The sequence below is a fragment of the Sander vitreus genome, unplaced genomic scaffold (assembly GCF_031162955.1).
Source record: "Sander vitreus isolate 19-12246 unplaced genomic scaffold, sanVit1 ctg215_0, whole genome shotgun sequence".
Classification (NCBI taxonomy): domain Eukaryota; kingdom Metazoa; phylum Chordata; class Actinopteri; order Perciformes; family Percidae; genus Sander; species Sander vitreus.
In genome coordinates this window covers 55070-74204 of record NW_027595407.1, presented here as the reverse complement: position 1 = coordinate 74204, position 19135 = coordinate 55070, and the positions used below count along the sequence as shown (strand labels likewise).

The 19135-nt window shown below is 44.5% G+C and overlaps 1 protein-coding gene across 2 annotated transcripts; it reads left to right on the top strand.

Annotated features, from left to right (window-relative positions):
- Positions 1–7664: 7664 nt before the first annotated feature.
- LOC144513323 (uncharacterized) lies at positions 7665–18280 on the top strand. Of its 2 annotated transcripts, none has more exons than XM_078244366.1 (7): positions 7665–7909; positions 10064–10186; positions 11598–11838; positions 13027–13130; positions 13602–13834; positions 15062–15171; positions 15321–18280. In XM_078244366.1, exons 1-7 carry the CDS (start codon positions 7675–7677, stop codon positions 16678–16680), a joined length of 2406 nt encoding a protein of 801 aa, XP_078100492.1. In that variant the 5' UTR covers positions 7665–7674; the 3' UTR covers positions 16681–18280. The 2 variants fall into 2 exon arrangements, with proteins under 2 accessions (XP_078100492.1, XP_078100493.1); XM_078244367.1 differs by having other exon boundaries at positions 13039–13130; positions 15321–18279.
- The last annotated feature ends 855 nt before the right edge of the window (positions 18281–19135 follow it).

Sequence of the window (19135 nt, the reverse complement as noted above, 5' to 3'; positions counted from 1 at the left end):
TTGAACAAACAACGTTTTCCCTACTTGAAAATACTTTTTAGAGATACTTCTTCCAGACCAATTTCTCTAGATCTTGTCTTTGTTTTGTCATAATTTCTACAAGAAATCAAAACATGATGCACTGTCTCAGGTTCCTGACATGAACACAAGCCACTCTGGTGTTTTCCTAAAAGAAATAAAGTGCTGTTCAGCAACGTGTGACCAATCCTCATTCTAGAAATAATAACCTCTTCCTTATGTCTACCCTCCCCTCTTTTACAAACATTAACTGAGTCAGTTACTTCCCTAGATATTGAGAATAGATGCCTCCCTTTGTTTTCTTGCTCCCAGAGCTGTTGCCATTTTTTTGCATTTCCTGCCACACAATACTTTTACCCTCCGCCTTAGATAGATTAATGTTGACATCTATGATTTCCTTTTGAGCAGCTTCCTTGGCCGATCAACCTTTTCATTTGTTGCAATACCTACATGAGCTGGGACCCAAATGAATGATATTTCCACCCCTCTCCTTTTCACATCTCTAATTGCCAGAAGACTATCATACACAAGGTCTTGTCAACTCTTTGGTGACCCTTTCCCAATACTATTGATAGCTGACACAGAGTCAGTACATATCAACACTTTCTGGTTCTGAATCTGCTCAGTCCATTGTACTGCCCTCAGGATTGCATATAACTCCACTGTGAACACACTTAGGAAATGTGAGGTTCTCTTACACGCTTGGGTATTCCACCTCCGAACAACAAAAGCTGCTCCTGTAGCACCTGTTTCTTGATCCTTTGAACCATCAGTAAACATTAATATGTGTTCTTGATATCTTTCTATTATGTGACACTGGAATTCACGCACCAAAACTGATTCAGGATTTTCTGACTTAATCCCAAGTATCTCTAAATCAGTCTTTGGGACCTCCAATTGCCATAAAGGAACTGATGGCCACAGTACTCCAGGACAAAAGTTCTTGTCATGAATAGACATTTCCTGTGCCACTGTCTCCCCTGTCCATCCAAAACTTGAAATTCTTGCCACCTCTCTCTCCCAGCTTCTCTGAATTGTTATTTTAGCTGGGTGATCACACCTTTGACCCATCAAGTTGACCCAATAATTAGCCTGAAGTTGCTTTCTCCGCAACCAGAGTGGCATTTCTCCCGTTTCTACCTGCAAGGAACACACTGGAGAAGCTCCCACAGCTCCTGTACATATTCTCAGTGCCTTAGCTTGGACTATAGCTAATCAAGCTAAAACTGACTTGGCTGCAGATCCATAAACCAAACACCCATATTCAATTCTTGGTAAAAAAAACATAGCCTTAGTCTTCTCAATAGAGAATACAAACCCCCATTTCCTTCCCCAATCCTCCACTAGGGTTAGAGCTTCCTGCACCTTCTTCAGAGTATACTTCATATTTTCCCCCTTTTCCATAGGCTACCATCATCTGCAAATAGCGACTTCCCAATTCCTGGCTGAACATTAGAAAAAACAGCAATGGACTAATAACACTACCTTGAGGTGTCCCATTTTATACCAAACACCTAGATGTTTCTGTCCCTATTTTCACCTGAATACTTCTATTATTTAAAAAGTCCATTACCAAGTTAAACATATTTCCCCCAATTCCTAGCATATGCATCTTGATTAAAAGACCCTCTACCCATAACATATCATATGCTTTTTCCACATCTAAAAATACTGCCACAACAGTCTCTTTCTTTATCTGTGCTTTTCTTATTTCATCCTCAAGACATATGATAGAGTCAATAGTACTCCTTCCCTTTCCTCATTGGCTTATGAATGAACTCTCTTACCCTGTAACTCATATATCCAAAGTATAGTTCTGCAGGCAACTCTTTTGTGATGAACTGAACCAAAACTGACTCGGTTTCTTTTTTCTCAACCCCCTTGGTTAAACGCTTTGCACTCTGAACAGCATCACACTTTTCTTTTACATTTTTAACCAGCTCCTTCATCTCAACTGCTAAAGAAATCCCATAAATCTCTCCTTTACTTCCTTGTTCACCCACTTTCACCACCTTCACCACCACTGTTTTTCCAACAGCTTGCAGTTTTAAAGCTCTTTCAATCTGCTCTTCAGAGTTACATCCAATCAATACATTGCCATCATTTATAATCCTGCCAACCTGATTCTTAATTATTTTCGTCGATTTGAATGGATCCAAACTCTTCACTCCTGGTTCTTATATATTCCATTTCTCCTCACTCTCTTTAACTCTTCTAACCCGCTTTGCTTTATTTATCCTCCTTATCTGCCAGTTCCCATCTTCTGGATCCAACTTATCCATGCTACAACAACTATGTTCCTGATTGCCTGCCATGATATAAAATATGTGCAACTGTATCGTATACCGGACCTATACAGGCCGTCGGCCGATACTCCCGCAAAATACTCTCTCCACTTAGTCTATCCTACTTCTAACAATCCTTCTGAAATAGAGTTGTTATTTGTGCAAAACAAAGCAAACACAAACAAAACACAACACCGCAAACTTTCTCACACAAAGACGTTACGTCACTACGCTAGTTTCTGAATGGAAAGTTCTACGTCCCAGCCACAACCCGGCCAACATCTCTCGACGTCAATGTTCTCAAACCTTTTTTCAATAATGTACCCACTGTCAGTACCCGATCCGTACTGCCTGTAAGATCCGTTCTGCGCATAATTACGTAGTAGAAAGCTAACAATGTCCCTGTGCGATTTGTACCACGCATGCACATCTTTATTATACAATAGTCATAGCTACAAACAATCGAGACTTGTCACTGAACCAAAACCGTGTAGCGACGTCGTTGTTGTGTTGTTTATGTTAATGTTTTTACTTTTAATACTTCGTCTTGACTGATAACCATAGACTGTCTATTATTAATGCGTGTCCGTTTGAAGACGGGATGACAGCTCTTCCAGCCACCACTGCTGTATACCACTATAGTAGCTACATGCTAACGGCAGTAAACACTATAGTAGCTACATGCTAACGGCAGTAAACATGTCATCTTAGCTGGCAATGTTGTTAAATTCTCCCCAATTCCGGGTCACATTCCTGCTGAAACATGTCCGATTGTGTAGTGTTTGGTTCAGAAGCCTTTATCTGCGATTTTTGACGTTAGAAAGTGCTGCTTCGTTCCACTACAGTCTAACGTTAGCATACTCATAGCTAACTGTTGTAGCTGCATGCTAACGCGACATAGCGGAGCATATATAGCTAGCTATATATGCTCCGCTATGTAGCAGGACTTTGTACCGTAAAAAATCACCAATAAAGGCTTCTAAACCAAATACTAAACAAATACAAATACAGTAAAGTGACCGGAAGTTGGGGTGAAATGTCCAGCATTGAGCTACATAATAGTTAGCTAGGAGTTAGCTGGTCGCTCACAGAGATCTCATTTGTAGCCCTGTTTTTACCTGATACTTTCATAGAAGTACAAACACATGAAGTGAGAGGTATACACATGCTTAAACTTTATTTAAAGCATGATTAACCTGAAGCAGGACGGAGTCATGACTTAAAACACCAAAGCAAGGCTTCTAGCTCAGGCTAGCTAGCGTTAGCAAATTACCTTCAAAGTTGCAAAGAAACGATGAAACGTAAAATGTGAAGCCTTTATTTCATTTGCTACGTGGTGACGTACTGGATGGCCGGACGACTCTCCGTATATCATTAACAGATACTTTAGGAAACTCCAGCAAACACCTTGTAAACGTCATCTCTGCCATAACGGTCGACTGTCACTGTCTAATGTTTTCTTCTGGTAACCAGAAATGTCCAAACATCCTTACGCCAACGCGTGCATAGAGCTGGGAAGTTTGCCGGTGTTCGCGCAAGCGTAGAACTGATCAGGCAGTGTCGTAAAACACGTTGAGTTTCTGCGCATGCGCAGAACGGATCTTACAGGCGTTACGGATCGGGTACTGACACCCACCATTGTACTCCCTTCTTTCTTTTCTTTTCTACGTTTAATGGCGGATCGCAACCAACTTATTTAGGTGCATACCGCCACCTACTGTACCGGAGTATGTAATATCAAGGCTTTAGTACTTCAGGTTTCATTTTAATAATAATAATAAAAAAAAGAAGAAAAAACTAGACTTTACGATCTAATCCTGTAGACTTAAGAAAACTAAATAACACCTTGCAGCACTCCCTTGAGTCCTTACCTATCCCTAAAATCCCTGCTAAATTCCATCCCCGTCCTAATTCATATATCTTGTCACGCAAGATGTCCCTCTCTAAATCATATTTACTACTTCAGGATGACATGCTCGACATTTTCAGGAACATTACAGACCTCACACTTATCAGACATACATTTTGCCATTAAACAAAGCTTAGATTTTAAGCCAGTATGTCCAAACCTTAATCTTGAAAAGACCACTTCATCTCTTCTACATTTCCCTTTGAAACCCTTCACCTTAATTGATTTCTGTATGCTGGAATAGTGTCTCCCTTTAGTGTCTGTGTCCCACTTCTTCTGCCATACATCACTCACTGCTTTTCTAATCAATGACTTGGCCTCTCCTTCACCAAAGGGAACATTCAGTATTTCACCATCCTTTAATGTCAACGCTGTCTTTGCAGTCCCATCTGCTGTTTCATTCCCCTCAACACCAACATGAGCAGGGACCCAAACAAATCTCACATCAACTCCAACTCTTTGTATTCTCAACAGTATTGTACACATTTCAGTCTGTAGATCATCTCTCACCGTTTGTGAGACTATGCAGGGCTGCAGCAGAATCCGAACAAATGACAACTCTGTCTGGCCTCACCTCCTCTATCCACTGTAGCCCTAAAATAATAGCAACCATTTCTGCTGTATATACAGATAATTTATCATTAAGTCTTTTACATGTAACTACATTAAACTCAGGTATATACACCCCCGAACCTACATGTTCACTCCCTGGATCTTTTGATCCATCTGTAAAAATTAGCATATAGTTGTATTAGTACCTCCTCACATAATCTTGAACCAAATATCCAATATTAGCCACATTACTTTCACTCCATTCTTTCTTCTTCTCTAGTAGCTTCAAGTCCACAATGGGCACAGGAAATATCCACGGAAGAACATTACCCCATACAATAGCTGGTCTATAGTCTATGCTATTTAATCCGTACTCTTCTGCAACTGCATTAATAGTCCAACCAAATCCTTTACCTTTCAGTTGTTCACCAGGTCTGCACAGGTCACTTTCCTTCACTTTTCTTGCTGCATCAGCATAAGAAACCTGATTAATCAACTTATATTTCTGTACCTCTCTAGCTTGCCTCGTTCACCGCCACAATTGCAACATTTAACTTTCATATCCTGACCACATTTACCATATTCATGGTCACCTCCACATCTAGCACATCGTTGTTTTCCTTTACATTGTCCAGCATTGTGTCCCATCCTTTGACATTTGAAACATCTAAACAGCGCTGGAATAAACATTCTTACATCCTAACTCATATATCCCATTCTTACTCTCTTTGGCATGACTTTTTCAAACTCAAGGACTACTGATAGGCTATCAGTTTTCACCCCTTTTCTTTGTGATTGCAGTCTCGTGGCTTTCACCACCTGCCCTCCTTTTACTTCCTGAATTAACTCTGCCATTGTCATTGCCAAAGGTACGTCTGAAATAACACCTGTAAGCTTTGCTGCATTCCCTGGGATATGAGCACTGATTCTTTCATCATTAGGTGTTTCTGCCCTGAGAAATCTATCTCTTTGCTGGCGGTCTGTAGCAAAGACCAACAGCCTCCTATTACTCAAATATTTGGCGAACTTAATCTTACCCATTTCTTTCTCAATTGCTTTCGTTAGTTTCAACGGATGAAAATGCCCCCTCCCCCCCATTTTCCATTCAGTGTGTTCATCCTCCTGTCTCACATTCAACATTGCAGACTTTTTGGACACGTCGCCCACCTCTACATCACAGTTTGAACTTCCAGAGCTATCGCACCCATCCTTCCTCTTATTATTTACATCCTGCCATGTCATGCTATCACTATCTCCATCCGTACTTTTACCCATGATTATTACAGTCACGGTACAGTTGTCACTAGATCGCCCGACCAAAGCTCACGTCTATCTCCCAATACCAAACGCTTTCATTTCCTCTCCCCTGGGATCTGATTGAGACCACCAGTTCCAGTAGAGAGCACTGTACTCCCTGACTGAGAAAAATCCTTTATAAAGAGGTACATTACAGCACTGCACCCAGGGGCGCCGTATAGGGGGGAAAAGTTAGGACAATTTCAAGGGCCCATATATATATATATATATATATATATATATATATATATATATATATATTACAATTAATGATCTCTTTGTTTTTACGTGAAAGTTAAATATCCCCATTGACCAAAAAGTAAACATCCATATTGACCGACCACCCCCCTGTATCTGCATGAAATGGTTTGGTCCTGCCTTAGCGCACTCAGTGACGGTGTTTAGTTGCAGTCAGTAGATGCGCCAGAACTACAGTGACCACGATGTTACTAAGTAACGTAATCTGGTTTTCAAAAAAGGAAAGAGAGAAAAGAGAGAGAGGAAAGACGAAGGAAAGGGTGTCAAACTGTAACCCAGTTTTTCACCAAGAAAGGCAGGTAGCCTGTAGTCTGTGAGTGGTATTAACCTGTTGGCTTAATGTCCATAGTGAAATAAGCTAGCTAGCTACAGACTAGTGTTAGCCTACATTTAATCACCATTTAATCAGTGCAGGGAAACGTTTAGCAAGATATTCCTATTAAATCATTGTCCCTGCCCCTTTTAGCAGACTTAACAGATGAGTCAGCAGCACCCCAGTCTCCCCCTAACTGAGCCCCTCCCTGTCCCAGTGAAGAAGGGGAGCAACATTGTGTTCAATGACACGCCAGTTAGCATCATAGCAGGGAGTCTGTGGGGATTTCTCTGTCTCTCTTGCTCTTTTTACCATTACAAAAAAGAAAATGAAATATTTATTAATGACAGAAATACACACCTTAAACACATTAATAACAATTATTTTCTCACATAATGATCATTATGAAATAAAATAAAAAAACAACAACAACCTACTTACTGTCTGTACTGGATGCTGGACAGTTGGAAACAGTGAGTATCTTACCTGAGCCTGCATGTAAGATACAGACAATATTAACTGTATTGAACTACAAGAAGCAAGACAGTTGCAAGCCTTTAATTAGAGTTGTGTAAAGCTTTTGATGGGACAGTTAGGTCCTAAAGATGTGGTGACAACAGCTGCACAGAGGGGGCCCAGTTAAATTTTTTGTCATGGGGCCCAAAATTCCTGGTGACGCCCCTGACTGCACCATCAGTGTCTGATTTACTGAAACAATGTAACAGAAAAACACTTTATAAATATATATATATATATATATATATATATATATATATATATATATATATATATATATATATATAAAGTGTTGCATTTTAAATAAATGAATAGCAGTTTAGTTTGATGTATTGTAGTGTTCTTATTTTGTTCTTCACTCAGTAATCTGTATTATTTTTTAAGGGAAAACTCGTCCACAAGGTGGCGGTGTTGTTCTCTTAATACACCCATGGTGCCACTGCCACTGTAGAAGCGGAACCTTTTGTCTAGGAATGCTGTTTCCGTCGGACAGCATTAGTTGTCTGTCCAACGTGAGACTAAAGAAAATGGCGGTGAATGTGATGCTAGTTTCCTCCGTGGACTATAATCTGTCTAAAGCGGAGATTCTGAGAGCAATCGTCGCGGACAAACTGACAGCCGCCGCGCATGAAATCTTAGCGGTGGTCGAGAGAACTTTGGCTGGATACGAGGAGGAGACCTCGGGTCTGAGGGAGGAGAACGAGCGGCAGAGGAGGCTGCTGGAGCTTCTCCTGCAGCCTCGGGTCACTCTATGCAGGACAGGTGGACAATAATAATAACAATACACTATGAACCGAGAACAGTGCACCAAACTCCATTCAAAAATCTGCTGATTTAATATCGGAAGCATCTATAGCGGGAGTTTTATTTTATAACCATTTAAACGTTACTCAGCAGTAAATAACACTATGAACAGAGTACAGTGCACCAAACTCCATTCAAAAAATCTGCTGATTTAATATCGGAAGCATCTATAGCGGGAGTTTTATTTTATAACCATTTAAACGTTACTCAGCAGTAAATAACACTATGAACAGAGTACAGTGCACCAAACTCCATTCAAAAATCTGCTGATTTAATCACAATCAGCTTTATTGACCAGGTTTGCATAAACAAACAGGCAATTTGACTCCGGTTAATCTTTGCTCTTAAAGTACAACACTCACTTAACATATAAATAAATAAAAACAGAAAGGACAGTAAGAAATATAAAACAAATACTGTGAAGTATGCAGTATAACAATACAATAACATTTACAAATTTACAAAAAATATACAATAACAATTGAATAACAATCAGAAGCATCGAAAGTTTGAGTTTCATTATTTTGCCACTTTTTTCCGACGTTTTTTTATGTTTTTTGGGCGCCTTTTCATAAAAAATGTGGGCGTTTTTTCAATGTTTTTGCAACTTTTTTTCGACGTTTGTTGGGCACCTTTTCAAAAAATGTCAGCACTAATTTCAATGTTTATTTGCCACGTTTTTTTGCGATGCTTTTGTTGCTTTTGCAACCTTTTTTTTTTTTGCAATTGTTTTCTATGATGGCTAAGGAACTATTATTCTGACTTTTTTAGGGCTTTTAGGCTTAAACTGTCTGTGAGAAAGCGATATAAGACGTGCAAGAATACAGTCAAACCTATTTGCGCGTGCATGTCTCTGAGGCTGGGTCTCATTCCGCATACTGACCACTTCCTGCCGTGCACTGACCACTTCCTGCCGTAGTGCCCACTTTCGATGGTTAGCGTTGTCCCAAAAGGACCACTTACGTTAAAACACTTACCGGAAATGACGAGCGGTCGGCTCGGCTCGCCGCCTCTCAACATCTGATGAAAATCTGTTAAACTGACCTTTGTCGATCAAAAAAACTTCAGCAACTGCACGGCCTGTTTCTCGCTTAAAATGTTTTCAGAAACACGTTTCTTGTAAAATACGAGCTCGTATTCTGAACGAGCCACCATTATGGTCTGTTGTGAAATCCGGGAGAAGCCAGACCCACGTGACGCGTTCGTCCAATCAGCTGCCGGTCGACGTCCCTGGTCCCTCCCCTTTCCGCTTTGTAGTCAAGATGGCGCCCGTTTAGTGCGAGTAGGGTCCATCGTTCCACACTGAACCTTTTTGACTGTTTTTAGGGGGTCATCCTGGTACTTTCAGTGCTCTGACGTTATCTACACTAGTAGAGTGTGCAAGTAGGCGGTTTGAGACACAGCCTCTCCCTCCGTGTGACTGATCGCGTGTCTCACTCTACACACAGCTGAGAAGTCAAGACAGCCAAACTCACCATAAACCTGGGTGGTTTATTTTGTAAAGTATCTGGCTGCGCTGCGGCCGTACTGTATGCGATTACCTGCCTGGCTCGACACACAACGCTCTCGTATCGTGGAAGAAATAGAGGAAGACGCCGGAATGACCGCGCTCGTTCATGTCAAAGTGTAGTCAGGATACGGTTTTAAAACCTTTTAAACATTCGTTTAGTTCGACAACCAAAAACCAAATGTAAAACCTGACCATATTTAGGCTACTACGGTATGTTTAGAGTCACTTTTTAATGCCAGATTGTAACTAACATCATGAAAGTGTGTGTAATGTACTACTTTATGTCATTTAAAGTGTGCACTTTTGTGAAAAAAAAGCAGAACGTATGAATTATTTTGACCAATAGTTAAGATCAGAGCATGTTGAGTGGATCACAGACTCGCTCGTGTCAACGTTTAGTCAGGATACAGTTTTATAACCTTTTAAACATATTTTTTCAAATGCTATAAAATAAAAAAATAAATAAAATGCAGTGGAAGTAATGATTAGCGCCGGTCCGGGCAGATCTGATGACATAGGCGCCGAAAATGAAAATAGCTTGTGATAACGGCGTGCGGTGTGTTTCTCGGTTCACATGTTCAAGCTTTTTCTCTGTGATCCAGATGAACCTGCGTGTGAAGAAGAGGAGGAGTCATCTGGAGGATGGGAACGGCCCAAGGAGGAAGAGGAAGAGCAGCAGACATCCGTTTATACGACGGCAGCTGACACCATCAGTCCCCTAAAGGGTAACCAACTTCTTTTTCTCTCTCCAGTCTTTTTTTTTTACCTTTGTTTTTGCTGTTATAATGTTGACTGTATTTGTTTATTTCTCCTTTTTCTTTTTGGAGAAATACATTTAAGTAGTTTTTTTAGGGAGGTGTGTTCACGTGCATCCTGGGCGTGCTGGTCTTACAGGGAGGTGTGTTCAGGTGCATTCTGGGCGTGCTGGTCGTACAGGGAGGTGTGTTCAGGTGCATTCTGGGCGTGCTGGTCTTACAGGGAGGTCTGTTCAGGTGCATTCTGGGCGTGCTGGTCTTACAGGGAGGTGTGTTCAGGTGCATCCTGGGCGTGCTGGTCTTACAGGGAGGTGTGTTCAGGTGCATCCTGGGCGTGCTGGTCTTACAGGGAGGTCTGTTCAGGTGCATCCTGGGCGTGCTGGTCTTACAGGGAGGTCTGTTCAGGTGCATCCTGGGCGTGCTGGTCTTACAGGGAGGTGTGTTCAGGTGCATCCTGGGCGTGCTGGTCTTACAGGGAGGTGTGTTCAGGTGCATTCTGGGCGTGCTGGTCTTACAGGGAGGTGTGTTCAGGTGCATTCTGGGCGTGCTGGTCTTACAGGGAGGTGTGTTCAGGTGCATTCTGGGCGTACTGGTCTTACAGGGAGGTGTGTTCAGGTGCATTCTGGGCGTACTGGTCTTACAGGGAGGTGTGTTCAGGTGCATTCTGGGCGTGCTGGTCTTACAGGGAGGTGTGTTCAGGTGCATTCTGGGCGTATTGCTATCTTGAGACAGTGACAAGTGATGGCACCATTGACCAACAAAAACCTGGTCTAAAGTCAATAACGCAGCATTTCATTGTTATTTTAACAGAGCATTAGTAAAATGCTCCTAGGCTCGTGCACAGCACGTGCACACTATGCTTGTTACACACACACACAGCAGCACACACACATGCAGAAGATTACAAATATACAAATATTACGGTGCAAATCCTCCATCATAACAGCAATGCTCCAAGGTCCAAACGCGCCTGGCTTTTAAAGGGAATGGGAGATGATCTCTGATTGGTTGATTGCATGTTACACCCAAAACACACCTCTGATTAATGAAGACACTAAGGTCAACCCTTTTGAACCATGCGCCCGGCGCACGGACCCTTTTTCTCCGCCGTCAAACTAGCAAAAGTGGATTTGGACACGCCCTAAACACACCTGCACCAGGCGCTTCACGCCGTGACCTCAGATCGTTAAAATAGGGCCCAAAATGTTATCGCGTGTATTTTCAAAGTCACATTTTACAATTTACAGGGGATGGAATAATCAAAACTGGCCGGGGCAACACACCCCAAAAACCTGTTATTATTTCCTTCCCATGAATAAAGAGATTTTATATGTTAATGACGAGGAATCTCATGAATCGCTTCGTTTATGTCTCTGTTCAGATGTGGAGGAGGAGGGGAACCCGGACGCCTGCGACCCCGCCGAGGAAGAGGAGGGTGAAGAGTGTGCAGAGGAGGCGGCACAGAGCACCGGTCTAGACCAGGAGGCGGCACAGAGCACCGGTCTAGATCAGGAGGCGGCGGCACAGAGCGCCGGTCTAGACCAGGAGGCGGCACAGAGCACCGGTCTAGACCAGGAGGATCCGACGGAGCCTGGGCAACACGTAGCAGACACAAGGCTCAGGTATGATGTCAGGGTTTTCCCCTCGGCTTGACTTAGGGCCACGTGCTGCATCTGGTGGGGGAGGGTTTGGGCCTCATTCCTCTGAAAACAATGTCAACAATATGAAAGCTGTTTTCCCGTTGATTTAGTGTCTCTTTGGGGTTGTTTGTCCAGATATTACAGGAAATAATTCACAATGTGTATGAATGTATTCATACGTTTCGACACACACACGCTCACACACAGAGACACACACTCACACAGAGACACACAGAGACACACACAGACACATACATACACACACACAGACACACAGACACACTCACACACAGACACACATACATACACACAGAGACACACACACACACACACAGACACACACACACACACACATACAGACACACAGACACACACACACACACACACACATAGACAGCACACACACACACACACAGAGACACACACAGACACACATACATACACACAGAGACAGAGAGACTCACACACACACAGAGACACACACACACACACACACAGACACACACACACAGACACATACATACACACAGAGACACACACACACACACACACACAGACACACAGACACACTCACACACAGAGACACACACACACTCACACACAAAGACACACACACAGACACACATACACACACACAGACACACTCACACACAGAGACACACACTCACACACACACACAGACACACAGAGACACACACACACACACACACACAGACACACACACACACACACACACAGACACAGAGACAGAGACACACACTCACACACACACACACAGAGACAGACACACACACATACACACAGAGACACACACACACACACACACATACATACACAGAGACACACACACACACACACACACACACACACACACACACAGAGACACACACTCACACAGAGACAAACACACGCTCACACTCACACAGAGACACACACTCACACACACACAGAGACAGACACACACACACACACAGAGACACACACAGACACACATACATACACACAGAGACAGAAACACACACACACACAGAAACACAGAAACACGCACACACACACACACACAGAAACACACACACACACACACACACACACACACACACAGAGACACACACACACACAGATTCATAAATCATGCACGTATACATTTCTCTCTTTTAAACCAAAGTAAAGATTTTCTTGCAGAGGTCGGACTCAGAAGAAGAAAGTGCGGAAGGCGCTAGCTCTCCGAGTCTGTCTGTTAAAGGACGCTCAGACCACGACGCTGCTGAAAGGAGGTAAGAGTCCAACAGAAGAGTCACAGGTCCGCTCACACAGACCAGCACGACAAATATGACGTAAAGATGTTTGGTTTGGGACAACATACAAATAAATCAAAGTAACATCAACTATGTGACTGTGTGTGTGTGTGTCTGTCTGTGTGTGTGTGTGTGTGTGTGTGTGTGTGTGTGTTTGTTTCTGTGTGTGTATGTATGTATGTGTGTGTGTGTCTGTGACTCTGTGCGTCTGTGTGTGTTTCTGTGTGTGTGTTTCGTGTGTGCTGTGTGTGTTTCTAGTGTGTGTGTGTGTGTCTGTGTTTCTGTGTGTCTGTGTTTCTGCTAGTGTGTGTGTGTTTCTGTGTTCTAGTGTGTGTGTGTGTCTCTGTGTGTCTGTGACTCTGTGCGTCTGTGTGTGTTTGTGCGCGCGTGTATGTGTGCGCGTGTATGTATGTGTGTGTGTGTGTGTGTGTGTGTGTGTGTGTGTGTCAGTGTTAAAGTCTCCGATGAAGCATCTGCGGGTTCCCCGAGGCCTACAGGAAGCGGACTTCCTGGACCTGCTGAGGTCCACCTTCCCTCAGCTGATTGGCCCGTTTGATGCCTTCACCACCGACGCCAACAGGAAACTGAGGCCGCTGGCGGCCCCGTCGCTGACGCCAGAGGACATCAGAAGGTCCATCAGATCCACGGGGAAAGGAAGGTCGGCCCTGTACGTCCGAGTGAAGGTACGTTCAGCACGCCGAACACGGGCGGGACTTTGGGTTCAACATTGGAGGACGACAGAAATATTTTAAAGGTTGGAAAAAAAATCCACACAAACTCCTTTTACACACACACACACACACACACACACACAGACACACACACACACACGCACAGAGACAGAGACACACACAGACACACACACACACAGAGACACACACACACACACACACATGCATGGAAACACACACGCACAGAAACACACACACACACACACACACACACACACACACACACACACAGAGACACACGCACAGAGACAGACACACACACAGAAACACACACACACAGACACACACACACACAGAGACACACACACACACACACACATGCATGGAAACACACACGCACAGAGACACACGCACAGAGACACACGCACAGAGACACACACACACACAGAAACACACACACACACACACACATGCATGGAAACACACACACACACACACAGAGACACACACACACAGACACACACACACACAGACACACACACACACAGAGACACACACACACACACACACATGCATGGAAACACACACGCACAGAGACACACGCACAGAGACACACGCACAGAGACACACACACACACAGAAACACACACACACACAGAAACACACACACACACATGCATGGAAACACACACGCACACACACAGAGACACACGCACAGCAAAAAGCGTTAGCTAATGTTACTGCTAGGGGACGCTACGCGTTTGATTGGTCCAAACCATAGTGTGACCAATCTCATTATAAAAATGCTGCAATGCTTTTTGTTGGTCGCCGGCGCGATCACTTCCCGCTGCCTCGAGATAGCAAAACACCCAAAATGCACCTGAACCCTAGGGTGACAATTCTTTCGGGACTCCCGAGTCAGTTTGACTGTTGGTAACGTGAAAGGGACGGAATAAAGCACGGAAATCAGCAGGGAGCGGGTGAGAGGGAGCGGGACGGAGCCGGAGACTGAATAAAAAAACGAGGCTGCAATGCGGTGAGCGCGCCCAGAGATTGCGAACCACTTACAACCCACAAAACGTTTGTTGATTGGCTACTCTGCTAGCCGCAGGGTAGCCAATCAGAGCAAGACAAAGCAAAGACACTAGCTTGGCGCCGTGCCGTTCATTAACATAAAACACGTTACGCACTAAAGCTTTAAAAAAAAAAAAAAAAGTCCAATTGTTTGGTTTCTTCCAGGCAGCGAAGACGTCCCTGACGAGCACGGAGCAACTTCCTCTCCCTCAGCAGAGAGAACAGGAAGCCGTCGGGGACACAGGAAGTGATGTCAACAGGGAAGATTACGGCAGGTAAACCAGCGTCTCACAGCGTCTGTTACAATCTAGACGGGTTTACTCTCTTCGCTTCTTGTACAAAATACTCAAATGTGGAGCTCAGTGTTCATCTTTGAGACGCTACTGTGGGATTCTAACAGATCTTTCTATTTTTCTTCCTACAGGACTGTTGTCGGAACTGAAGGGAGAGAGGAGAGCGACGAAGCGGCGGGTCCGTCCCGCAGCACGAGGCGGCAAAAACAGACGGAAACTGAGGAACAACGGCCCGGACCCGGGACCTCAGAAGAAGACGACTCCGCTGCCCTTTCTTCTGCCGCTCACAGCGAACGGGACGACGGAGACGACGATGATGATGACGATGGCGAGTGGAAACCAGGAGGAGGAGATGACGAGGAGGAGCCAAAGGAGAGCGAAGCTGTCGAGAGGAGAGGGAGGCCGACGGCGCTCGGAGTCAAAAAGAAGAAGAGGGAACCGACGCGCGGCGGCGCCCCCGTGTCGTGCAAAGTGTGCCACGCTCTGCGCGGGTCGACCAGCATGCTGATCAAACACGCCGTGAGTCACGTGGGCGAGCCCGAGAGGCTCTGCGGCGTGTGCGGACAGCGTTCGGAGTCCGCGGAGGAGCTGAGGAGTCACCTGCAAAGTCACCAGGAGACGCACAGCTGCGACGTCTGCGGGAAGGCCTTCCTCTCCGCCATCACCCTCCGCCGGCACGCCGGTCTGCACACGGGCGAGCGGCCGCACAAATGCGACGTCTGCGGCAAAGCGTACACGCTTAAATCCAGCCTGAGCGCGCACCGGTTCCAACACATGGAGGAGAAACCCCACAAGTGCGACGTCTGCGGACAGTCGTTCAGTTCCAAGTCCCTGCTGAGGGTCCACGGCGCCAAGCACACGGGGGAGAAGCCGTTCCGCTGCGACGTGTGCGGCCAATCCGTCAGCCACTTCCGAGCGCTGTCGCTGCACAAGATGGCTCACGCCGGGGATCGGCGCTACAGTTGTCCCGATTGCGGGAGGCGCTTTCTGACTCCCGCGAAAATGAGAGACCACGCGAAGATCCACACGGAGCGAGCCCGGAGCCACCTCTGCGACGTTTGCTGCAAAGCGTTCCACACGGGAGGCGAGCTGCGCGTCCACATGAAGACGCACGGCGAGGAGAAGACGGTGTGCGGCGAATGCGGGAAAGGGTTGTCTTCCCTGGGCGCCCTGACGAGACACATGCGGATCCACACGGGGGAGAGACCGTACGAGTGCTCCGAGTGCGGGCGGACCTTCAAGTCCATGTCCACTCTCAGGGGTCACGAGAAAACGCACTCGGGCGCCAAGCCGTTTGTCTGCGCCGTTTGCGGCAAAGCGTGCGCTCGCAAAGAGTACCTGAACGTCCACATGAGGACGCACAACGGGGAGAGACCGTACAAGTGCACGCTCTGCGACCGGGCCTTCACGCAGAGCCACTGTCTGAAAACGCACAAGATGAAGAGCCATCAGGGCGAGGCTGAGAGAGCCGTGGACGCGCTCGAGTCCTGAAGCCGTCTGATTCTTTTTTTCTGTTCAGGAATTACAGTTTTTCAACCTGGACTGTATTTTCCCAGGTTTTTTGCGTCTCAGTGCCTGAACAAGAATCTTTGAAATTGGTCCAGTATTGAGTGAGAACCCTGCAGGACAAATGTTCACTTTCGTCAGTTCCCGTCCACTAAAAGTTCTGTTGTTGCTGCTGACAGACTCAGATTATTATTCTAAGTGTCTGACAACATTATGAAAGGATCCCTACAGAGATAGACCTTTTAGTTTAACATGAAACAGCCCCGAAATCACCATCACCAAACTCCACCAGACTCCATGTAAATAATCAGGACTTTTAGCGTGTATAGAGCCAGCATATTTCCACCAGACTCCATGTAAATAATCAGGACTTTTAGCGTGTAGAGCCAGCATATCTCCACCAGACTCCATGTAAATAATCAGGACTTTTAGCGTGTATAGAGCCAGCATATTTCCACCAGACTCCATGTAAATAATCAGGACTTTTAGCGTGTAGAGCCAGCATATTTCCACCAGACTCCATGTAAATAATCAGGACTTTTAGCGTGTAGAGCCAGCATATTTCCACCAGACTCCATGTAAATAATCAGGACTTTTAGCGTGTATAGAGCCAGCATATCTCCACATGTAAATGGGTGAATTAAGGGTTTATTTCAACCAAACCAGAGTGGTGATTGTTGGAACAGTGGAAAGATGAACCAAGAAGGCTTTTGATAGTTTTATTTAGTTTCTGTCCACTTTGAATGAAGTGTGTTTTAAGGTTATAACATTTATTCTCTATAAGATGAAGATATCTAAAACATCGAGGTCAAGTACAAGTCGTCTTTTGCGACACTTTTTTCGAAGTTTGTCAATATTTTTCTGCACTTTTTTGATGTTTTTTTTAAGCTTTTCTCATTATTTATCCACTTATTGTGACGTTTTTGAAAATTTTCCCATCATTTGTCACTTTTTCCTGATGTTTTTGTCACTTTTTTTGGACATTTTTGTCAACGTTCTATTATAAATGTTTCTGTAGATGCCATAAAATTGAATAAAACGCCCAAATTCAATGAAAGTAGTGAACTGATCATGTATTTAACTTGTGAAGAGCGTCATATGGAACCGTCCACGTTATTTTGTTTTAACATTTGGTTGAAAGAAACCCCAATTTCTGATTGAAAATGGGTCGAAGGTTAACGCTGTAGTGCGTAGTTTCTGTCGCCCCCTTGAGGAATTCTAAGTAATGACAACAAATCTGTCAGCGTGTCCACATGATACAAGCCTTCCGTGATCTTGCCCCCCTCCTCCACGCAGCTGCTAGTAGCCAAGGAGGACACGGAGGATTAAAAAAACAAGACGGACTCTTCAGAAGAGGTCGTTATCTTCACTCGAGCTTCTGCGCGGGAAAGTCTTCGGACGCCACAATCTTCTGAACATAGTCAGACTGAGAAACACAGAGAGAGTTGTGTGGAGCTGATAGTCTTAATTAGCTTTGGAGCAACTCATTTGGCAACGGCTCGAATGTAACGTACGTTCATTAATCAGTTCTTGCAGAAAAATGCTTTTTGGAGTTTTTTTTGTGATTGTTGTGGGCAAAAATCCTTAATTATGCGTCATGTTTTCTTAAAAAATGTGATGGAATATGTGGGATATTTATGCAGTTTTATGCGATGAGATTGCAAAAACGGCGGTTTAATCGTGGCGTCATCGCGGGGTTTACAGCTTTTAGATGGTGTTCACGTCACTTCATAACGTCACGTCATAACGTCACTTCATACCGTCACTTCATAACGTCACTACATAACGTCCCTTCATCACGTCACTTCATAACGTCCCTTCTTAACGTCACTTCTTAACGTCACTTCATAACGTCACTTCATAACGTCACTTCATAACGTCACTACATAACGTCACTTCATAACGTCACTTCTTAACGTCACTACATAACGTCACTTCATAACGTCCCTTCATAACGTCCCTTCATCACGTCATTACATAACGTCACTTCTTAGCGTCACTTCATAGCGTCACTTCACGCGTCACTTCTTAACGTCACTTCTTAACGTCACTTCTTAACGTCACTACATAACGTCACTTCATAACGTCACTATATAACGTCCCTTCATAACGTCGCTTCATAACGTCGCTTCATAACGTCGCTTCATAACGTCACTTCTCAACATCACTACATAACGTCACTTCATAACGTCACTTCTCAACGTCACTACATAACGTCACTTCATAACGTCACTTCTCAACATCACTACATAACGTCCCTTCATAACGTCACTTCTCAACGTCACTACATAACGTCACTTCATAACGTCACTTCATAATGTCACTTCTCAACGTCACTACATAACGTCACTTCATCACGTCACTTCATCACGTCACTTCATCACGTCACTACATAACGTCACTTCATAACGTCACTACATAACGTCACTTCATAACGTCA